This window comes from Taudactylus pleione, unplaced genomic scaffold (assembly GCF_031769625.1).
Source record: "Taudactylus pleione unplaced genomic scaffold, aTauple2 ptg000549l, whole genome shotgun sequence".
NCBI classification, from domain to species: Eukaryota; Metazoa; Chordata; class Amphibia; order Anura; family Myobatrachidae; genus Taudactylus; species Taudactylus pleione.
Window position 1 is genome coordinate 575,159 of NW_028284951.1, and position 25,214 is coordinate 600,372.

The 25,214-nt window shown below is 48.4% G+C and overlaps 2 protein-coding genes across 2 annotated transcripts; one reads left to right on the plus strand and one right to left on the minus strand.

Annotated features, from left to right (window-relative positions):
- Window positions 1-232: 232 nt before the first annotated feature.
- SVBP (small vasohibin binding protein) lies at window positions 233-24,231 on the plus strand. The gene is made up of 2 exons (XM_088451477.1): window positions 233-439; window positions 23,962-24,231. The coding sequence occupies exons 1-2, from the start codon at window positions 326-328 to the stop codon at window positions 24,046-24,048; spliced, it is 201 nt and encodes a 66-aa protein (XP_088307603.1). The 5' UTR covers window positions 233-325; the 3' UTR covers window positions 24,049-24,231.
- Window positions 16,032-18,556, minus strand: LOC148500700 (calpain small subunit 1-like). The gene has a single exon (XM_088451471.1). The coding sequence runs from the start codon at window positions 18,175-18,177 to the stop codon at window positions 17,233-17,235; it is 945 nt and encodes a 314-aa protein (XP_088307597.1). The 5' UTR covers window positions 18,178-18,556; the 3' UTR covers window positions 16,032-17,232.
- Window positions 24,232-25,214: the final 983 nt, after the last annotated feature.

The following is a 25,214-nucleotide window of genomic DNA, read 5'->3' on the forward strand; positions in this document are numbered from 1 at the left end:
AGGGTCCTACGACCGGTGTTACTGATATGGGCTCTGTCTGGTGTTACTGGTATGGGGGTCCTAGGCCTGGTGTTACTGATATGGGGTCCCACGTCTGGTGTTACTGGTATGAGGGACCCACGTCTGGTGTTACTGGTATGGGGGTCCCACGCCTGGTGTCCCGGTAAGGTCGGACGTGTTTCTGATAGATTGATACTTTAATTAGGCGCAGGGGGATCCCCTAGGACAGGAAAAAGAGACTGCGCATGCGCTGCTGCGTCAGGCGGGGACGCGCACGGGCGTGAGCACCGACAGCCTCGGAGTATTCCCGGTGACAGAGGCCGCGATGGAGACCCCGGGCAGGAGGGACAAATCCAAAGCCAGGGACGCGCTGTCCCGCCTGGAGAAAGCCAAACAGAAGAGCGCCCAGCAGGAGCTGAAGCAGCGGCAGAGAGCTGAGGTATGTAGCGGGGTATTGTTACTCGCCATCTTACTACACCCTGTTAATTGCCGTTGTATCCGCCATCTTACTACACCCTGCTAATTGCCGTTGTATCCGCCATCTTACTACACCCTGCTAATTGCCGTTGTATCCGCCATCTTACTGCACCCTCAGCGAGCGTCAGTATATCCGCCATCTTACCACACCTTGATAGCGCCAGGATATCCGCCATCTTACTACACTTTGATAGCGCCAGGATATCCGCCATCTTACTACACCTTGATAGAGCCAGGATATACGCCATCTTACTACACCCTGAGCTATCCACTGTGTATCTGTCATCTAACTATACTTGGCCCTGATATCACAGCTGTATCCATAACTAGTACTGTATCCACCCTATTACTTCATCTACCTCAGATTACACTGCAATGTGCTTCATTTTTCCACCACCTGCCCCAGAATTCATAACTGTGTCCTCCATAATAATTTATATACCAAGCTCCTACATCATTAGGTAGGCTTACCATACTATTCCTATGAAATGCCGGCTTGAAGTCAGCCAGGCGCAGAACCTGTGTAATTCATGAGTGTCCCGGTTCAAAGGAATAGTGTGGTAAGTATAGTATTAGGGCAGATGTTCCCAAACACCGTCCTCATGGCATCCTAACAGTCCAGGTTTTAGAGATATCCATGGTTGAGCACAGGTGGTTAAATCAAATTGACTGAGGTACTAATTAAGTCACCTGTGGTCAAACATGGATATCCTTAAAACCTGGACTGTTAGGATGCCATGAGGACTGAGTTTGGGAACCTCTGCATTAGTGTATCTAAATACAACCAGCGACCATTATGCCATTGGGATGGGAGAAACTGCTGTAGAGGTATAATACATGGTTTTTGGTTCCAGAAAGCAGAATTTAGAGCATATAAAACCTAGATTATTTCCTTGTTGCTCTCTGTATGAATTAAGGCCCATATGGAGGTGACAGTGGCGCATGTCCATCCTACCTTAATGTCTGCTGTGCGCAGAGCTGCGTTATCTGTAATAACGGAATATATCACATACGGAGCTGCATCTCTAGGGCCCAGTGTTCGATAATATTCTATCTAGGGGACCTGAAACGGATCATTTAAGCTCGTATCTAGAACTCTGTGAGGGGTATTCAATATGAAACGTTAACCACGCCAGCGAGGTTTTCGCCGCACATCTGAGGTTTTTTTACGGCGAAAAAGTTTTGCGTGCGCTCCCGATATCCCCGTATTCAATATGAAATCGTCGAAAACGGCACCCGGCGAAACTGAAATCAGCGATAACTACGCTGATTTTCGGGAAATAGACCCTAACACCCCCAAAAAGTTGTTTTGACATGGGGGATCACTCTGGATACCCCCGATTAGCCCTTCTGAAGTTTTTAGTGGTCTTTAAACGGGCTCGATAGCTGCTATTTTGGGGATTTGGGAAGGTGGTGAAGAATAGTATTTAGAGGGTTTTTTAGCTAAAAATAACTAGTCCCAGCAAATTTGGGGTGCTTGAAAATGGGGGTGAGCATATTTAAAAGTTGCTAAAGTGAAGTTTTAAAAAACGTGAAAAATCCACCTGCCGCAAGCACCTGCAATGAAAAAAACACTTGGGGCATACTTGGGGACCCCCCTAGATTGTAGTTCGCTAGTTTTACCTTAGTACACCCATTTTTTTTTTTATCGCCCCCAAATTGAAAGTGCTTTTTTGGGGGTGTTCTAAGGTCTTTTTTAAAACATTTTTGACACAGTTTACCTTTGGGGGACTGTCTTAAGGGTGCAGGGTGGTTTCCTTAATGTTGCACCCTAAAACCCCAATTCTGCATTTTTTTTCGACACCCATTCCTTGGTGATACTTTTTCGCAGGGTCGAATGCAATATACTTTTTGCACCGGCGAAAAGTTTTCAAATTGAATACGGTGTAAAAGTAAAACCGGCGAAAATGACGTCATCCGAGCGAAAACCTTGCAGAAACTGAGTTTTTGCTCCATATTGAATACCCCTGTGTGACTTGAACCCTGTGGATAACTGGGATATGTAATGGAAACTATCCTGCAGACATCAGCTGGTGGTGGTTTTCTCTGTGTTTGATGAGGAATTGAAGGAAAACATGTTATATCAGGATCCTCTGATTTTATAGCTCTCATCCCCCTAATACTAGAACCGGGGTCTGATCCCACCTCTGCCGTCCAGTCAGCTGTGTCAGTGTCTGCATAGTGCTGACTGTAGAGTTATCACTGCAGGTATAAGTAGTGGAAAATGGTGTCTGCAGGGGGTCCTGGGGGCCACTGGGTTCCTGGGCACCGTGTCCGTGGTGGAGGGCTCGCCCAGACCAGTTTCTATCCTTCCTGTAGAAAATGAATTGTTGCATTATATAGAATATGGAGCCTCAGCCAGGGAGTGTATGTATAGCACCCTTACAGCCTGACTAGCCCCCTTCCCATTATAGCTCATATAAGCTGCAAGTTACTATTTGATGGAAATGTCTTTCTTCATTTTACCACGCTTGAGAGGTTATGGGGGTGTTGTAACCCGGGGGTGTTCCTGTGGGGTTCCGGACTATAGACAGACAGTAATTAGTTAGACAATGTCTAGATAGACACCAGATGTTAGACAGTTAATAGTTAGACAAGGATAACAGTTCGACACAAACAAAAGTCAGACACACTAAAGTTAGACATGTAAAAAATTCAACAGATACAAAAGATCAACAGGGTCAAAAGTTTGACATGAAAAAGATCGACACAAAAATGGTCCACATATATTTTTTAAAAAAAATTTAGGGTTAGGTTTAGGCACTTACCCAGACGGTTAGGCACCAAGGGGAGGGTTAGGGTGAAGATTAGGGCTAAAAAACCAAAAATAATAATTGACCATTTTCATGTCGAACTTTTGACCTTGTCGACCTTTTGTACCTGTCAAACTTTTTACACGTCTAACTTTAATGTGTCTGACTTTTGTTTGTGTCAAACTTTTATCCTTGTCTAAAGCTGCATACACACACAACAATTTTGTTACCAACGATTTTATGAACGATTTTTTGAATCTGTCAGATTTTTTAAAGTGTAATGAACGATTTTTTTTAACTACAAACTTTTTGCATATTCCCTTAATGACAAGTCTGACTGAACTACAAACATGAACGCACATGTACGATAATTGTTCATCGTTTGACTCAGAAAAGTGAATGATTTTTTCAAACGATTATCGTTAAACGATATCGTTTAACGATAATCGTTAAAATAATCGTTTTGTGTGTATGCAGCTTTACTATTAACTGTCTAACATCTGGTATCTATCTAGACATTGTCTAACTAATTACTGTCTATCTCTTATACCACACCCGTTCCTGTGGCAGGGATTCACACCTTGTGTACCAGTGGGGGCAACCCGTAATCATGGTATAGCGTTCACAAATTTCCTATAGCAACTTTCTTATGGTGCATACACACGGTCAGATTTGCTAGATGAACGATAACGATTGAACGGTTTCATCAACGATTTGAATGATTTTGTGAACGATTTCTGACAGTATTAAGATTAATGAAATCGTCCAAATCTTACTGCAAACACAGACGATGTCCGATATCGTTATCTGACATGCGGGAACGCGCATCGTTGGTCGATGCATGCCCCACATGTCAAAGATATGAACGATTTTTACAATCGTTATCGTTCAGATCTTTAACAAAATCTGACCGTGTGTATGCAGCGTTAGAAGTGTCTCTGGGATCTGGATGAGAGCATCCTGCCGCCGTGCCCACCTATGGGGAGGGGTGATCAGGCTGGATGAATAGGCACACTACGCTGTTGTGAACGTGTGTGGCGCCACCCTGTGGAGAATTGTCTCCTCTGCAGCATTGCCAACCTTGGTCTATGGCTAAATTATCCTGACAGACCTACCTGTGATATCATGAGTTGGTCCATCCATGGGGAGGACGGCGACTGCTGCTGCTCCCAGTACTGAGTGTTTGTGGAGGGCGACACAGATAATGTATACCAGATTTTAACCTTTGAGGTCAGAAAACTGTATTGGACTCCATTCCCTATTTGTTATTCCATAAGCAGTGTGCTGCACTGTGATACCATACACTGCCCTGTAGTGCATGGCCCTTCTACACACCGTGCCGTGATACATTGTACCATTATATGCTGTGCTGCACTGTGATACCATACACTGCCCTGTAATGCATGGCCCTTCTATACACTGTTCTGTGATACATTGTACCATTATATGCTGTGCTGCACTGTGATACCATACACTGCCCTGTAATGCATGGCCCTTCTATACACTGTGCCGTGATACATTGTACCATTATATGCTTTGCTGTACTGTGATACCATACACTGCCCTGTAATGCATGGCCCTTCTATACACTGTGCCGTGATACATTGTACCATTATACGCTGTGCTGCACTGTGATACCATACACTGCCCTGTAATGCATGGCCCTTCTATACACTGTGCCGTGATACATTGTACCATTATATGCTGTGCTGTACTGTGATACCATACACTGCCCTGTAATGCATGGCCCTTCTATACACTGTTCTGTGATACATTGTACCATTATACGCTGTGCTGCACTGTGATACCATACACTGCCCTGTAATGCATGGCCCTTCTATACACTGTTCTGTGATACATTGTACCATTATATGCTGTGCTGCACTGTGATACCATACACTGCCCTGTAATGCATGGCCCTTCTATACACCGTTCTGTGATACATTGTACCATTATACGCTGTGCTGCACTGTGATACCATACACTGCCCTGTAATGCATGGCCCTTCTATACACCGTTCTGTGATACATTGTACCATTATATGCTGTGCTGCACTGTGATACCATACACTGCCCTGTAATGCATGGCCCTTCTATACACTGTGCCGTGATACATTGTACCATTATATGCTGTGCTGCACTGTGATACCATACACTGCCCTGTAATGCATGGCCCTTCTATACACTGTGCCGTGATACATTGTACCATTATACGCTGTGCTGCACTGTGATACCATACACTGCCCTGTAATGCATGGCCCTTCTATACACTGTGCCGTGATACATTGTACCATTATATGCTGTGCTGTACTGTGATACCATACACTGCCCTGTAATGCATGGCCCTTCTATACACTGTTCTGTGATACATTGTACCATTATACGCTGTGCTGCACTGTGATACCATACACTGCCCTGTAATGCATGGCCCTTCTATACACTGTTCTGTGATACATTGTACCATTATATGCTGTGCTGCACTGTGATACCATACACTGCCCTGTAATGCATGGCCCTTCTATACACTGTGCCGTGATACATTGTACCATTATATGCTTTGCTGTACTGTGATACCATACACTGCCCTGTAATGCATGGCCCTTCTATACACTGTGCCGTGATACATTGTACCATTATACGCTGTGCTGCACTGTGATACCATACACTGCCCTGTAATGCATGGCCCTTCTATACACTGTGCCGTGATACATTGTACCATTATATGCTGTGCTGTACTGTGATACCATACACTGCCCTGTAATGCATGGCCCTTCTATACACTGTTCTGTGATACATTGTACCATTATACGCTGTGCTGCACTGTGATACCATACACTGCCCTGTAATGCATGGCCCTTCTATACACTGTTCTGTGATACATTGTACCATTATATGCTGTGCTGCACTGTGATACCATACACTGCCCTGTAATGCATGGCCCTTCTATACACCGTTCTGTGATACATTGTACCATTATACGCTGTGCTGCACTGTGATACCATACACTGCCCTGTAATGCATGGCCCTTCTATACACCGTTCTGTGATACATTGTACCATTATATGCTGTGCTGCACTGTGATACCATACACTGCCCTGTAATGCATGGCCCTTCTATACACTGTGCCGTGATACATTGTACCATTATATGCTGTGCTGCACTGTGATACCATACACTGCCCTGTAATGCATGGCCCTTCTATACACCGTTCCGTGATACATTGTACCATTATATGCTGTGCTGCACTGTGATACCATACACTGCCCTGTAATGCATGGCCCTTCTATACACCGTTCTGTGATACATTGTACCATTATATGCTGTGCTGCACTGTGATACCATACACTGCCCTGTAATGCATGGCCCTTCTATACACTGTGCCGTGATACATTGTACCATTATATGCTGTGCTGCACTGTGATACCATACACTGCCCTGTAATGCATGGCCCTTCTATACACTGTGCCGTGATACATTGTACCATTATACGCTGTGCTGCACTGTGATACCATACACTGCCCTGTAATGCATGGCCCTTCTATACACTGTGCCGTGATACATTGTACCATTATATGCTGTGCTGTACTGTGATACCATACACTGCCCTGTAATGCATGGCCCTTCTATACACTGTTCTGTGATACATTGTACCATTATACGCTGTGCTGCACTGTGATACCATACACTGCCCTGTAATGCATGGCCCTTCTATACACTGTTCTGTGATACATTGTACCATTATATGCTGTGCTGCACTGTGATACCATACACTGCCCTGTAATGCATGGCCCTTCTATACACTGTGCCGTGATACATTGTACCATTATATGCTTTGCTGTACTGTGATACCATACACTGCCCTGTAATGCATGGCCCTTCTATACACTGTGCCGTGATACATTGTACCATTATACGCTGTGCTGCACTGTGATACCATACACTGCCCTGTAATGCATGGCCCTTCTATACACTGTGCCGTGATACATTGTACCATTATATGCTGTGCTGTACTGTGATACCATACACTGCCCTGTAATGCATGGCCCTTCTATACACTGTTCTGTGATACATTGTACCATTATACGCTGTGCTGCACTGTGATACCATACACTGCCCTGTAATGCATGGCCCTTCTATACACTGTTCTGTGATACATTGTACCATTATATGCTGTGCTGCACTGTGATACCATACACTGCCCTGTAATGCATGGCCCTTCTATACACCGTTCTGTGATACATTGTACCATTATACGCTGTGCTGCACTGTGATACCATACACTGCCCTGTAATGCATGGCCCTTCTATACACCGTTCTGTGATACATTGTACCATTATATGCTGTGCTGCACTGTGATACCATACACTGCCCTGTAATGCATGGCCCTTCTATACACTGTGCCGTGATACATTGTACCATTATATGCTGTGCTGCACTGTGATACCATACACTGCCCTGTAATGCATGGCCCTTCTATACACCGTTCCGTGATACATTGTACCATTATATGCTGTGCTGCAATATATTGTATTCCTACACACTGTATTGAGATTTATTGCACCACTGTATAATGCCCAGGGATATACTGTACCACTGTACACTGATGTGATATATACTGCTCTGTGATATACTGTACCACTGCACGCTGCTGTGTGATATACTGTACCACTGTACACTGATGTGATGTATACTGCTCTGTGATATACTGTACACTGATGTGTGATATACTGTACCATGTACGCTGCTGTGTAATATATTGTATTACTATACGCTGTGATGTAATATATACTGCTCTGTGATATACTGTACCATGTACGCTGCTGTGTGATATACTGTACCATGTACGCTGCTGTGTGATATACTGTACCACTCAGCCGTAACTAGACTTTTTGGTGCCCTGTGCCAGAAAGAGCATTGGCGCCCCCCTCATTTTTCAAAGGGACATAATACACCCAAAAAAGGGGAATGGCTTCACGGGGAAGGGCCAGGGAAGAGATAGCAGAGGCCAGGAGATGCTGGGGATGAAATAGGAGGAATCTACAAGTGAGAATGATAAGAAAAATACATTTGACAGGCCCAAACAGCGCCCCCTGACCTGTGGTGCCCTGTGCCTGGCACCGGCCGCACTACCCTAGCTACGGCCCTGGTACCACTGTACGCTGTTCTGTGATATAGGGGTCTAGTTACTAAGCAGTGTTAGGAGACAGAGTGAAAAGTGATAAGGTGCCAGCCAATCAGCTCCCAACTGTCATCTCACAGGCTGTGTTTGAAAAATGACAGTTGGGAGCTGATTGGCTGGTACCTTATCACTTTCATATCACTTTTCACTCTGGGCCTGATTCAGACCTGCTCGCAAGCGGGTCGTTGGTGGCCCAGTGCGCATGCGCACGATGGAGCCGGCTCCGTCGTGCGCTTGCGCGAGACCCGGATAGCGAAGGGCAAACCGTCGCTCCGGGTCTCGTACCAAAGGGGGCGTGCTGTCGATGTTGAGTGACAGCACGCCCCCTTTGGTGGGCGTGCCGGGGGAGTGGCTGCCCAGACGGAGGCATTCCCATGGGAACGCCTACCGTCTGGGGCTGGCCCCACTGACATCACTAGTGATGTCAGTGGGAGTGATTTCGGCTCTGGTAGAGCCGAAAGCACTCTAGGGCTTGTGGCAACAAGACCTTACCACAAGGGTCTCGTCACAAGCCCGATGGTCGCGATGGTCAAGACCATCGCGACCATCTTCCTGGCTGCTCGCTATAGCTGTGGGGTGGTCACCCACAGCTATGCGAGCGGCCTGGAGACCGCTCTGAAAAACAAGCAGGACGGCCCTGATTCAGAGCGAGCGCTCTGTCAGAGCGTCCGGCTCTGAATCGGGGCCTCTGCCTCCTAACACCGCTTAGTAAATAGACCCCATATACTGCTCTGTGATCTATTGTTATCACTATACGCTGTGCTGTATACTGCTCTGTGATATACTGTACGCTGCTGTGTGATATATTGTGATCACTATACGCTGTGATGTATACTGCTCTTTGATATACTGTACGCTGCTGTGTGATATATTGTTATGACTATACGCTGTGCTGTGATATACGAGGTATGTCTATAAAATAACGAGACTGATTCCACCTAGTAAACAAAGCAGTCAGAACCGGTTCTAGCTGCATATGTAGTAACCTTGAACTACTCTGTACCTGCATGACCAGCAGCGACACTCTATGACGTTCAGTTGATTGCGAGTCGCCATGTAATTTGGTTGTGTTCTCTGTATAGTGCCGAAAAAATGCTAAGTGTAAAAGCGAACAATGTGTCCATTTGAAAATGTTAGTAACATTTTTTTTATATCAAGGGAGTAATTTTGCAAGAATGGGTCCCAGAAGGCACAACAGTAACCAGCATTATTATAAGGAAGTTTGGAAAAAGCTGAGATAAAGAGTCAGAAAAAAACGGCCGCAACTGTGGAAAAATGGTTTCATTCTTCACCAGGACAACGCGCCCGCTCACACAGCACTTTCTGTGACCGACAATCACATTACTACACTTATACATCCTCCATACTCACCAGGACGCATTGTCTGATCACATAGCATTTTCTGTGACTGACAGTCACATTACTACACTTATACATCCTCCATACTCACCAGGAGAACGCGCCTGCTCACATAGCATTTTCTGTGACTGACAGTCACATTACTACACTTATACATCCTCCATACTCACCAGGAGAACGCGCCTGCTCACACAGCACTTTCTGTGACCGACAATCACATTACTACACTTATACATCCTCCATACTCACCAGGACAATGCGCCTGATCACACAGCACTTTCTGTGACCGACAGTCACATTACTACACTTATACATCCTCCATACTCACCAGGACAATGCGCCTGATCACACAGCACTTTCTGTGACCGACAGTCACATTACTACACTTATACATCCTCCATACTCACCAGGAGAACGCGCCTGCTCACACAGCACTTTCTGTGACCGACAGTCACATTACTACACTTATACATCCTCCATACTCACCAGGACAACGCGCCTGATCACACAGCACTTTCTGTGACCGACAGTCACATTACTACACTTATACATCCTCCATACTCACCAGGACAACGCGCCTGATCACACAGCACTTTCTGTGACCGACAATCACATTACTACACTTATACATCCTCCATACTCACCAGGACGCATTGTCTGATCACATAGCATTTTCTGTGACTGACAGTCACATTACTACACTTATACATCCTCCATACTCACCAGGAGAACGCGCCTGCTCACATAGCATTTTCTGTGACTGACAGTCACATTACTACACTTATACATCCTCCATACTCACCAGGAGAACGCGCCTGCTCACACAGCACTTTCTGTGACCGACAATCACATTACTACACTTATACATCCTCCATACTCACCAGGACAATGCGCCTGATCACACAGCACTTTCTGTGACCGACAGTCACATTACTACACTTATACATCCTCCATACTCACCAGGACAATGCGCCTGATCACACAGCACTTTCTGTGACCGACAGTCACATTACTACACTTATACATCCTCCATACTCACCAGGAGAACGCGCCTGCTCACACAGCACTTTCTGTGACCGACAGTCACATTACTACACTTATACATCCTCCATACTCACCAGGACAACGCGCCTGATCACACAGCACTTTCTGTGACCGACAGTCACATTACTACACTTATACATCCTCCATACTCACCAGGACAACGCGCCTGATCACACAGCACTTTCTGTGACCGACAATCACATTACTACACTTATACATCCTCCATACTCACCAGGACAACGCGCCTGATCACACAGCACTTTCTGTGACCGACAGTCACATTACTACACTTATACATCCTCCATACTCACCAGGACAACGCGCCTGATCACATAGCACTTTCTGTGACCGACAGTCACATTACTACACTTATACATCCTCCATACTCACCAGGACAATGCGCATGATCACACAGCACTTTCTGTGACCGACAATCACATTACTACACTTATACATCCTCCATACTCACCAGGACAACGCGCCTGATCACATAGCACTTTCTGTGACCGACAGTCACATTACTACACTTATACATCCTCCATATTCACCAGGACAACGCGCCTGATCACACAGCACTTTCTGTGACCGACAATCACATTACTACACTTATACATCCTCCATACTCACCAGGAGAACGCGCCTGATCACATAGCACTTTCTGTGACCGACAGTCACATTACTACACTTATACATCCTCCATACTCACCAGGACAACGCGCCTGATCACACAGCACTTTCTGTGACCGACAATCACATTACTACACTTATACATCCTCCATACTCACCAGGACAATGCGCCTGATCACACAGCACTTTCTGTGACTGACAGTCACATTACTACACTTATACATCCTCCATACTCACCAGGACAATGCGCCTGATCACATAGCATTTTCTGTGACTGACAGTCACATTACTACACTTATACATCCTCCATACTCACCAGGACAACGCGCCTGATCACATAGCACTTTCTGTGACCGACAATCACATTACTACACTTATACATCCTCCATACTCACCAGGACAATGCGCCTGATCACATGGCACTTTCTGTGACCGACAATCACATTACTACACTTATACATTGATACTGTGATTGTCGAAGTGTAGTAATGTGATTGTCGGTCACAGAAAGTGCTATGTGATCAGGCGCATTGTCCTGGTGAGTATGGAGGATGTATAAGTGTAGTAATGTGATTGTCAGTCACAGAAAGTGCTGGTACTGCTCGCTATATAGTTGGTGCAAGTTTCGATGGTGCATCTAAAGAAGACTCACCTAGACGGGTTTCCGCAGACGTAAGGCGCTGCAAGTGGGCGTCTCCGTTTTAGCGCAATCGCCCATGTCTTTAACATAAGACGCAGCCGCATCTCCGTACGACTCCGAGTCAGGACCTCTACCATTATTAGTGCAGCGAGTATCTTCTCTCTTCCCGATTACTGCATGAGTGATGCGCGGCTGTAATCTGCTGTACAGTGCAACTCCCAACACCATGAGTCCCACTGTACAGCTCACTCTTATATAACAGAGCGTTCCATAGAGAAGACACTCTTCACTGAGATTTAATTGGTTGCAGAACCTCAACGTTATTATTGTCTTTAAACATGAGAAACCCGGTCCGTGTGACAGAAGGTAACTAGAGTACATAGCGTTCCCACTAGGCTGTTTCAGCGGGGCGGAGCGCCTGCCCTATAACTGAAGGGCAGAAAGCACCCTGCGCTCCAGTGCGGCGCCCCGCTGAGACATCCTACGTGTTCTGTCTCCACCCGTGGGTCGCAGTGAGCCGCGGGTGGTCAAAACGGCAGCGTGGTGGTCACCACCGGTGAATGGATGCTGGGGGCATGCGCCCGGCATCCATTCACAGTGACTGCAGCGCTTTTGGGCTGCCCGGCATGTCCGTAGGTGCCGGGCACGCCCCCAGGAGTGATGAAAAGGGGGCACGTCATAAAGACACGCCCCCTTTTTGGGCGCGCACGCAGAAGTGCCCTATCTCTAGGTCCGGTGCTCTGCCTGCTGCCGGACCTAGAGAGAAACTAGTACACACATTTCTGCTGCTCCTTCCCTCTAACACCACTGGAAAGGTTTTAGGGCCTGATTCAGCAAGGATAGCAATTGCAAATCTGCACGCACTCTATAGATATATGATGTATACACGCAGGCTATAGATATATGATGTATACACGCAGGCTATAGATATATGATGTATACACGCAGGCTATAGATATATGATATATACACGCAGGCTATAGATATATGATGTATACACGCAGGCTATAGATATATGATATATACACGCAGGCTATAGATATATGATATATACACGCAGGCTATAGATATATGATGTATACACGCAGGCTATAGATATATGCAAGCTATAGATATATGATGTATGCACGCAGGCTATAGATATATGATGTATGCATGCAGGCTATAGATATATGCAAGCTATAGATATATGATGTATGCACGCAGGCTATAGATATATGATGTATGCACGCAGGCTATAGATATATGATGTATGCACGCAGGCTATAGATATATATGCACGCAGGCTATAGATATATGATGTATGCAGGCAGGCTATAGATATATAATGTATGCACGCAGGCTATAGATATATGCAAGCTATAGATATATGGTGTATGCAGGCAGGCTATAGATATATGATGTATGCACGCAGGCTATAGATTTATGATATATACACGCAGGCTATAGATATATGATGTATACACGCAGGCTATAGATATATGATATATACACGCAGGCTATAGATATATGATGTATACACGCAGGCTATAGATATATGATGTATACACGCAGGCTATAGATATATGCAAGCTATAGATATATGATGTATGCACGCAGGCTATAGATATATGATGTATGCACGCAGGCTATAGATATATGCAAGCTATAGATATATGATGTATGCACGCAGGCTATAGATATATGATGTATGCACGCAGGCTATAGATATATGATGTATGCACGCAGGCTATAGATATATATGCAGGCAGGCTATAGATATATAATGTACGCACGCAGGCTATAGATATATGCAAGCTATAGATATATGGTGTATGCACGCAGGCTATAGATATATGATGTATGCACGCAGGCTATAGATATATGATGTATGCACGCAGGCTATAGATATATGCAAGCTATAGATATATGGTGTATGCAGGCAGGCTATAGATATATGATGTATGCACGCAGGCTATAGATATATGATGTATGCACGCAGGCTATAGCTATATGATGTAAGCACACAGGCTATAGATATATGATGTATACACGCAGGCTATAGATACGGTATATGATGTTTACACACAGGCAGTTTTTCAATTGCGATCCTTGCAATAATGCTAATGCAGCAGGAGGTGTATGACACCCCCTGTATGACACCCCCTGCTGCATTTGCAATCCCAGCACTGCGACGGAGGATGCAGACAGGGATCACCATCGCTGGTAGATGGTCGCGATGGTGGATGGCGCTGGGCCTTCGGCTAGCTGAGTAAGGGCTATTTCACACACAGCGGTTTTTACCGCGTAGTAAATTTAATTAGGTATGTAAACGGATGGGTCCTTTCAGACGGCATGGTCGCCCGTGTTACAGCCGAGAATATCCACTGACAAGGATGGCTGCCGTGCCGTGCCCGTGCCGTCAGTGAAGCACAATTTGTAATGTTTCCTTTCGCACACACCGGTTTTTCTTACCTTGTACCCGCCCACAACTCCATCTGCTGCTGCTGCTGCGCATGCCTACTGCATTAAGATAACTAACCACAACATTAAAAACGTCTCAAAGCCGCTGCACGTGAAAGGAACTAATTACTGTCAAAAAACGGCCGGCTTTGGTCAGTTTTTTGCCGGCCGGTGACAACCAGCGTGTGTGAAATCGCCCTAACCTCCAGCGTACTCAGGCTGGTCGGCTTGCGAGCCCAGGACACTGCGTTCATCAACGCAGATCCTGGGCTAGCAACTCCCGGAAAACGAGGCGTATACATGCCCCCGTTTCTGGGAAAAGTGGCCGCCCCCCGCACTGCCCATTAAATGCCTCTGCCTGCCAATCAGGCAGAGGCATTCAAGGGTTTAAGTGTGACTAGGCAGGACCCATTCTACACATTCACAGAATGGGGCCTGCGTCTGCGCAGATTCTCGATAATCGGGAATCTGCGATCAGCAGGCCCTTAGCACAGCATAAGCACATTTCCTGCTGACACCCCTGTCATGTGACCCCCTTCATGTGACAGAAGGCAACTAGGAGTACTCACGTTGTTTCTGCAGCTCCTTCCCATGTAACACCACTGGAAGGGTCTGTCAGCACAGTGTAAGAACATCTCCCTCTAACACCTCCTTCATGTGACACCTCTCCCGTAATGTGATGCCCCCCGTAATGTAGTACCAACCATAGATTGACACCCCACTGCATGTGAGCGCCCACTACGTGTGACCCCCCCCCCCACCTTCATCTGACATATTCCTGCATGTGAGACACAGGAGGAGAGTTGGGTGGCAATTACTATATAATAGTATAATAATTATTGGGAGGAACGCCCACTCTCTATGACATGTACAATGATGTAATCGGGGGCGTGGTGCTGTAGCGCAGTGTATTTAATTTTTAATATTTACAGCAGATTCAATAACGAGCATTTTATAATAATTGGCATCTACATGTTACTCCGTGTTATTAATAAATGTCCCCTAATTAATCAGACCAGATCAGATCCACATCATCCTGTGGTTAAGGGGATACTGTGGAGGCAGCCATTTTATATTCCCACGTCACCCCTCAGTGATGTCACTGGTCCCCAGGGAGCAGATAGGCTGTATCCCCATTGTTACCAGCTCAGTGCACAAGATGGCTGCCTCCGCTATGTACTTTGCTAGTAATAGTAACTAATATAACTTTGCACATTGACCTTATGTTGTTACTAAGCAGTATGATGGAGTATAGTCCTTACAGAACAATGGGCCTGATTCAGAGCCGGACGCAATTAGCGCTAGCTTGTCCAGAAAATAGGGCTGGCTATTCAAATGAACCGTTCGCTGTTTGCGGTCTGTTCCCGCCTCTAGGTCTGAACGAGCGAACAAAACTTGCGGTCGTTTTTTGCAAAAATACGCCCCCTGGCCGCTCGCATCCTACGTCATGTCCGCTATTTATTAGATTAATCGAGTACATCAACCAGCATATGAACTGCTCGCTATTCTTGTGGTTGGTTTTTGCTACCACAATCTTGCGAGTAGTTCTGACTATAAAATAACCCAGTGACGTGGTCAATGACGCTGCTGTTTTAATTATGTACACCCATAAAACGCCCGTTTTGACCTTTAAGCATGCCTGCGTTCGGATCTCCACTCCCCGTTTTCAAGCACCTTCCCCTGTTACCACCCACATACGCCTCATTCTGTCACTCAGAATAGCAGGCATTCGCTATTTTGCGAGCACACGATTTTCGGCCGCACTGATTGGTTCGCGCATGCGTATTACGATCCGTACGCATGCGCAGCGGGGCAAACATCGCTCGGAGCGAACGAGCAGCCACTTGCGTCCGGCTCTGAATCAGGCCCAATGACCCCTAGTATGCAAATTAGCATTCAATTGTACAGTACTACATGTAATAGCTATCCCTCAGAGCTGGGAGTACGTCTGTTTGTGACTGAGCTGGGAAAAGTATTCAGGTCTGGTAAGAGTTTAACCCATTGAGTGCAGCAGGTTCTGGAGATGAACGAGTCACGAGAGGTGTCTGTTATACCGGGGACTATCTAAAGCGGTTCCCAATTCAGACAGACAGCGAGAGTCCTCCGTTAACCCCTGCACCGCCAACGTGCACAGCTCGGGAGAATCGCTGCCGTGCCTCCAGCCAGCATGGGCACTGAAGGGGTTAAAGTGTGGTGTACAGCAACCGCATTACCCTAATCCCAGCCCTCCGACACCCGTGTTTATAGAGTAATGGAGCGTACACACGGTCAGACTTGTCAGATGAACGACTGAACGACTAAACGATTTGAACGATTTGACCAAAGTTTTGAACGATTTGAACGATTTGAACGATTTTTGACTGCATTAAAATGAATGGAATCGTCCAAGTCTGACTGCAAACCCATCAGATGTCAGATATCGTTATCTGACAAACGGGAACGCGCATCGTTGATCGTCCATCGTTCAGGCATGTCAGATATGAACGATTTTCCTTCAGATATGAACGACTGAACGATTTTTAAATCGTTATCGTCCATATCTGAAGAAAAAATCTGATCGTGTGTATGCACCATAAATGTCCTTCTGTACATTCTGCATTTATTGCTAATATCAGCATTAATAAGAAGGGAAGAAGCAGGGGCTGCTTACACCAACGAGAGAAAGCCGAGATACGCCCAGCGTCCATAACTGGGCAGGTTTATAGGATGTCCCTAGGAGTAGATGGTCATCTTCAGCCATTCTGGGAGCCGCACCTGGACCTGCCCATCTCCATCCCTGTCCAAGGCTTTAAAGGCCCGGAACATGCAATCCATCCGGACCAGGCTGCTGATGAAACTGTCAAAGTTCACGTTGCCCTTGTTGTCGGCGTAGCGTCGGATGAGAAGCTGGTGAAGTTGTTCATTGAGCTGGAAGCCGGCAGCCTGAACAGCCGCCGGCATGGCGGAGCCTGGGATGTAGCCCGTCTTCTCGGTGTCGAACTGCTTGTAGATACACTGCCACTTCTTAATGTTATTCCAGAGATACTTGAACTCCTCGAAGCCCAGTTTGCCCGTGCCATCGCTGTCCATTACTGCGACCATACTGCGGCACGTGTCAATGCTGAAGCCATCGGTCTTCAGGTCCTGGTGCTTGGCCACCACCTTGTTCAAGACGTTTTGCAGCTCTACTGGGCAGACTGCCATGTCGTCTCCCGCCAGCTGCTTAAAGAGGCGCCGGAACTGGCGCTGCTCGTCATTTTCGCTCGCCTCTTGCAGGTAAGTGTTGGCAGTCGGTGCTGGAGGAGGCTCCGGCTTGTAATTTGCAATGACATCGCCAATGACACCCAGAATTCCTCCCAGAATGTTCATTCCTTGCCCGCCTGATTTCCCACCACCAGCGGGTCCCGCAAAAAGTTTCCCTGCACCGCCGGCCTGTCCTCCAGATCCACTCAGGCTGCTCAGAGCTCCTTGTATGAACTTGCCGGCTCCTCCTCCACCTTGCCCGGATCCAGCCAAGCTGCCCAGGGCTCCTTGCACTATGTTGCCGACTGACCCACCTCTACCAGAACCTGCCACGCCGCCGACCACCCCTTTCAGGACATTGCCAAGCCCTGCGCCACCTCCCTGGCCAGAACCTCCACCTGTCACTTCTTTCATTAAATTGTTGAGCATAAACATTTTGGTGTATGTGCGAAGGGAGCAGACCCGATATTCCTGTGCAGATGGAGCAGACGGGGAGGTTTGTGCGGACGGAGCAGATCGCTGGATTCTGTACAGGCTGGAACAGACCCGATAACCCTGAGCAGATGGAGGCAGATTGCTGTGCAGACACGGCAGATGGAGCAGACGTGGAGGGGGGATTCTGTGCAGGTGGAGCGGTCTTTGGTTGTCCTGGGCAGCGGCTGCAGGCTGGGGGGGGGATTCTGTGCAGGTGGAGCGGTCTTTGGTTGTCCTGGGCAGCGGCTGCAGGCTGGGGGGGGGGGGATTCTGTGCAGAGCAGCAAGTCCTCTCCTTGTTCAGTCACAGCAGAAGGAAAATAGAATTGTTGAGTCAGAGCTGAGCTCCACCCAGAGACACTAAACTGCAGCAGCCAATAGCGGCCGCCTCTCCCAAACATTCCTTCTAAATTTTATGTGAGCCGTCCCAGCCCTCAGCCAGGGAGAGTCCCCCCCCCCCCCCCCCCCCCGTCCCCCCTCCTCACACCCCCACCCCCACCCAGCTCTGTATCCCCTGCGGCTCTGGGACCTCTGAGGAGACATCTGTAACCACCATCCAATATGCTAGTGTCAGGATGTGAGGGGGGCGGCATAGGGTGAAGAAGATGAGGGTAGGTGGGCATACAGCGAGGGCAGTGACAGGAGGGGGCATATACTGAAGAAGGAGAATAGAGACAAGGGCGGATATTGTCAGGAAACTGATGGGAGGGGCGCAGGGGATTAGTGAGAGGGATCTAACAATGTCTTTGGTGGAACCACTAGAATTTAACACTGGATTCGGCAGAGTCTTTATGTAGGAGACTACATTAGGGCTGATGCTGAGCTGGGAGCGATGCAAGTAACGTGGGCAAACCTGCTGCACTGCAAAGGGGGCAATTACATTTATTGCTTTTCCATGCAGAGTAAATAATGGCTGCATGTACCCCTCGTTCTATATCTCTGCTCATCCTACATCTGACCCCCCCCCCCGCAGTGCAACATGGTTCTGCCGAGGTGCAAAGTGACTGGCTCTACTTTAACTCGGTGCCCTTGTACCAAGCTGCGATCTGACCCCCGGGGATGGTATAAATAGACCTGGCGCTGTGTATACTGAACACGTTACTGCTTAGTCCCTGGCGATGTTATTTATCCGGGGTCTTCAGTGTCCTCGGCGCTGTACTGACAACACCAGGATCTGTCTTATACCCTGTTTCTGTATTGTGTGTGCATGTGTCCCCTGTGGTATACGTAGTGGTCTCTCCCTCCTGATGTGCCGCAGATGACATACCAGCCCGATGAGTGTACTTGTAGGAACACCCTAGTAACCAGGGAAGGGTGTGGCCAATTATCACAACTATTTCTGCCCCAGGGCTCAAGGTTACCCCGTGCAGGCAGTTCCCAAGGGTCTGTCAAACAACTCCCTGACTGCTCAGCCTGTTTTTCTGGCTGCCTCGTATTCATAGTGAGAGTTACACCCCCTGTATCTGCATTTACTGACTCTCCTACACTATACTCCAGCACCCATTGTGCACCAGCCTCCCCTCCTACGCTATACTCCAGCGCCCATTGTGCACCAGCCTCCCCTCCTACGCTATACTCCAGTGCCCATTGTGCACCAGCCTTCCCTCTCCTACGCTATACTCCAGCGCCCACTGTGCACCAGCCTCCCCTCTCCTACACTATACTCCAGCGCCCATTGTGCACCAGCCTCCCCTCTCCTACACTATACTCCAGCGCCCATTGTGCACCAGCCTCCCCTCTCCTACGCTATACTCCAGCGCCCATTGTGCACCAGCCTCCCCTCTCCTACGCTATACTCCAGCACCCATTGTGCACCAGCCTCCCCTCTCCTACACTATACTCCAGCGCCCATTGTGCACCAGCCTCCCCTCTCCTACACTATACTCCAGCGCCCATTGTGCACCAGCCTCCCCTCTCCTACGCTATACTCCAGCGCCCATTGTGCACCAGCCTCCCCTCTCCTACGCTATACTCCAGCACCCATTGTGCACCAGCCTCCCCTCTCCTACACTATACTCCAGCGCCCATTGTGCACCAGCCTCCCCTCTCCTACACTATACTCCAGCGCCCATTGTGCACCAGCCTCCCCTCTCCTACACTATACTCCAGCTCCCATTGTGCACCAGCCTCCCCTCTCCTACACTATACTCCAGCTCCCATTGTGCACCAGTCTCCCTCTCCTACACTATACTCCAGCACCCACTGTGCACCAGCCTCCCCTCTCCTACACTATACTCCAGCTCCCATTGTGCACCAGTCTCCCTCTCCTACACTATACTCCAGCACCCACTGTGCACCAGCCTCCCCTCTCCTACACTATACTCCAGCACACATTGTGCACCAGCCTCCCCTCTCCTACACTATACTCCAGCGCCCACTGTGCACCAGCCTCCCCTCTCCTACACTATACTCCAGCGCCCATTGTGCACCAGCCTCCCCTCTCCTACACTATACTCCAGCGCCCATTGTGCACCAGCCTCCCCTCTCCTACACTATACTCCAGCTCCCATTGTGCACCAGTCTCCCTCTCCTACACTATACTCCAGCACCCACTGTGCACCAGCCTCCCCTCTCCTACACTATACTCCAGCACACATTGTGCACCAGCCTCCCCTCTCCTACTCTATACTCCAGCACACATTGTGCACCAGCCTCCCCTCTCCTACTCTATACTCCAGCGCCCATTGTGCACCTCAGACACTCTATGGACCTGATTCAGACCCGCTCGCTAGATGTGATCTCTCGTCCCCAGCGTATGCAAATTTGGCTAAGTGACGGCATGACAGGCGCTCGCTCGGAAAGGCATAAGCACGCCCACTTTGTTTTTGTGATCGATCACTTTGTGTCTATAGACGCCCTTTATCTTATGTAGAGACGCCCACTAGCGCACGTCATCTCCGGGAAGTTTAATAAAACATTGGTACGTCGAGAACAATCGGAAGCGAACGCAGCACTTGTGGTTGCCTTACCTTACCACAAGCACTGTGAGGACTTCAGTGTAAAAAAAACAGGCATGTGACATGTACTATGACGCTGCCTGTTAATCATGCACGCCTCTGAAATGGCGTTGAAACACCCAGGCACGCCTGCGTTCGCACCACCACACCCCCGTTATTAGAGTCCTGCCCCTGTTACCACCCACAAACGGCCTCTCCTGTCACTCATTACACTGGGTTGTCGTTGCTTGGCCAGATTCCGATCGCTCAGAGTAGTTCGCGCACGCGCAGAGTGAAGCGTGCGCATGCGCGGTTGCTTAACATCGGCCGCATACGAGCGGGTCTGAATGAGGTCCTATGTACTATCAGAATAGATTGTAGGCATAATGACCTGATTCTGAGTCATTATGAGTTGAAAACACAAAGATGGTCGTTCAGGCAAGTTGGTACATCTGTTTGATTTAAAAAAAAAACCTTTCATCCGTTCTCCGGTGTTTGGGAGCAAATAGCTAATTGTCATTTGCTCCCATATGTTACCAGATTTTCATACCAACCAACTAGTTGGATGGTAGTAGGAAAGTTGGTCTGGTGTATGGCCAGCTTCAGTCTTAAGCCGCGTATCCACTAGATGATAAATTGGACAATTTGAACCATAACGATAACGACGTTAACGTTCATCGTCTGCAAAATATTGTGCAGCGGATATGCCATCAACGACCAGCGATGCGCGCTCACACTGGTCGTTGGCGACATCTTTCATCGCCCGTACTTGCTGGACAACCGGACGCTATCGGCAGGTTCTGCAAGTCCGGTGATGAAGTTGGGTGACGTCACTGAATGATATCGTTCAGTGTTGGGTGCGCAAAGTCGTTAACAACATAGAGCACATCCCTGCCGGGGAAACGCTAGACAATATCGCTCATGGAGCATATCGTGTAATGCACAGGTTCTCAAACTCGGCCCTCAGGACCCCAAACAGTGCATGTTTTCCAGGTCTCCTCACAGAATCGCAAGTTAAATAATTAGCTTCACCTATGGATCTTTTAAAATGTGTCAGTGAGTAATGACTACACCTGTGCACCTGCTGGGTGACCTGGAAACGTGACCTGAGGACAGAGTTTGAGAACCACTGGTGTAGTGGATACCCGCCTTCCCGCAGACGTACAAGTTTCACATATCACATTCATCAGCACAGTCACACAATGCGACTTAGGGCCGTATTCAATTAGAAGCGAAAAGTCGAGAACCGCGGAAACGTATTGCCGATCTCGGCTTCAAAAAAAGTACTTTCATTTTTGGGGGGCGAAAAAATAAAAAGTGGGGGGACAAGCATAAAAACTGGTTTGGAATTGAATAGGATGAATAGCGGGGTGCGAGCATGATAAGTTTCCGCGTCCAAAACACGCTATGTAGGTGGAAAGTCGGGCAGGCGAAACTTTATCGCGGACGCGAAACTAATTGAATACCGCCCTTAGATGCATGTTCTCCGTAAAAAAGACCCCCAACGCTAGCCGAGTAGCACGGGGCCTGGGGGTTCACTAACGCCTGGCATATCGAGCTGCACGGCGTAGTGAGGCTAGATGAGTGAGGACACAGCTGTAGCTCACAAATGCTGGACAGCTGAGATTTAGAGGCGAGCTAGGACACGCCCTTCCCACATCTAATGTCTCTGCACCCCTTACATCTGCCCCCCCCCCTGCAGTGCAGCTTGGTGTTACCCAGGGGAAAAGTTTCTGGCTGTTTTTTTTTTGTTGTTGCTGCACTCCCACCTCAGAGAAAGCCTCAGTCCGAGGAAGTCTCTCTCTCTTGTAAGGATCAGTTGTCTCCGGACATGTTCTCAGGCAGTCAGATGTGGGTGAGGTTCCTCAGCAGTCACATTGTGTGTGTCTCTCTCAGATCCCGGCACACGTGTGGCAGTGTTGCAGGATGAGGCAGCAGAAATGGCTGCCAGGCCTCATACTGTTGTGGGAGAACTCTGGAGCTGATTCAGACCCTCTCGCTGTGATGCGATCGCTCGTAGCCGGACGATTTTCGCTTTCAGCGCATGCGTACGCATCGCAATGCGCGTGCGTGAACCACTGCGAGAGATCGGGAAGCGTACGCTCGCCCAACATAGACAGCCCAAAAGAGTGAGTGACAGGAGAAGCCATTTGTGGGTGGTGATAGGGGCTCGCCACTAGAAACGGGTGAGTGGAGGTGCAAACGCAAGCGTGCCTGAGTGTCTCAACGCCGTTTCAGAGGCGTGCATAATTATCAGGCAGCGTCATTGTACACGTCACCTGGTTGCAATACACACTGAGGTGATCGCTGTGCTTGCGGCAGGGTATAGTCAACCTCAAGCGCTGCGATCACATCTGATGGTGCTCGATGTACCAATGATTTCAAGCACTTCCGGTAGATGACGTGCACAATTGGGCGTCTTATAAATGGCTGGCTGGAGTCTGCATACACATAGTGATCGCACGCTAAGGCATAGTGGGCGCGCTAATGCTTTGCCGTGCGATCGCCTGCCTTGCTGGGCATGCGCTGGATTTGCTTACGCTGGGTGCGAGCGTACACATCTAGCGAGCGGGTCTGAATGTGCTCCTCAGACCACTTTATGACTGTAGTTGAAGCCATCATATTAAACCGCTATGGCGGCTTGTCTGAGCGCAGAAACAGCGAATGGACCGTGACGGGTTTCTGGTGAGATGATTGTTATAGGGCAGGCGATCAGCCAGCAGAGTGCTGGATCTATGTAGACACGTTGTATAACATGTCTCTTACACGTCAATAACACGTCTCTGATCTATTGTGTTTCTTTCATACAGATTTACGCACTGAACAAAGTGATGACTGAGCTGGAGCAGCAACAATTTGAAGCGTTTTGTAAACAGATGCAGGCGTCCAGCAAATAGCCGCAGTCCGCCGCTCGTCCGCCATGTCTCTGTCCGTGGATAGCCGCAGTCCGTCCCTTCTCAGCCATGTCTCTGTCCGCGGGGCTCAGTCTGAGCGCTGCCCATGGGTTTTAGTTTGTGTTTTTATTGCAATGTAACCACTATGGATCTCGCACCCGTCTGCAATTAAATCACTCTTTGCTATCTGTTGTTTCTAGGTGCTCTTACCTCACCCGTAACTCAATATACCAAATCCATTTCCAGGGGCTCCTATTCACCTTGTCAGAGGGACAGAGGGCCTAATTCAGACCCGCTTGCAAGCATGTAGATGGTGCCCAAGTGCGCATGCGCACGACGGAGGGAGCTCCGTCGTGCGCATGCGCGAGACCCGAATAACGACGGCCAAGCCGTCGTTATGGGTCTCGCACCAAAGGGGGCGTGCTGTCGATGGTGAGCGTGCCGGGGGCGTGGCTGTCCAGACGGAGGCGTTCCCATGGGAACGCCTACCGTCTGGGTCCAGCCCCACTGACATCACTAGTGATGTCAGTGGGAGAGATATCGGCTCTGATAGAGCCAAAATCACTCCAGGGCTTGCGGCAGCGAGACCCTACCACAAGGGTCTCGTCGCAAGCCCAATGGTCGCGATGGTCTTGACCAGCGCGACCATCTTTTTGGACGCTCGCATAAGCTGTGGGTGGTCACCCACAGCTATGCGAGCGGCCAGGAGGCCGCTCCAATTTCAACTAGGACGGCCCTGATTCAGAGCGAGCGCTCTTGTCAGAGCGTCCGGCTCTGAATCAGGCCCAGAGAGCATGATTCAGAGATGGACGCAAAGATAGAGTCTGCAAAGATCACCCGAGCATAAAGACGCCCATTGCTGCCTTCTTACCATCAACGCACATCGAGCGGCCATCTTGCCTTTGCGGCAGGTCTGACCAGCCGCAGACTCTGCAGCTCTCCTGACGCGCAGAGGGTTCTCGTGCTGGGTTTGCAATGGCAGTGGCTAATTCTCCCCTAGAACCACCCCCACACGCTGACAGCCTGTCACTCACTTTGCGATGGATTCCTCTGTGCGTCCGTAATCGCAGTGCGGCTTGTACGCATACACTATGGCAAACAATCGCTTGATCTGCGTGAAAACCGCATTAGCGTCCGTCTCTGAATCAGGCCTAGAAGAATCCGCTAAT

Bases quoted from the DNA above. Each gene is read 5' to 3' on its own strand.
- SVBP (XM_088451477.1), top strand. From the start codon at position 326: ATGGAGACCCCGGGCAGGAGGGACAAATCCAAAGCCAGGGACGCGCTG. The intron at 440-23,961 runs GTATGTAGCGGG...TCTTTCATACAG, and splicing joins AGCAGCGGCAGAGAGCTGAG to ATTTACGCACTGAACAAAGT.
- LOC148500700 (XM_088451471.1), bottom strand. From the start codon at position 18,177: ATGTTTATGCTCAACAATTTAATGAAAGAAGTGACAGGTGGAGGTTCT.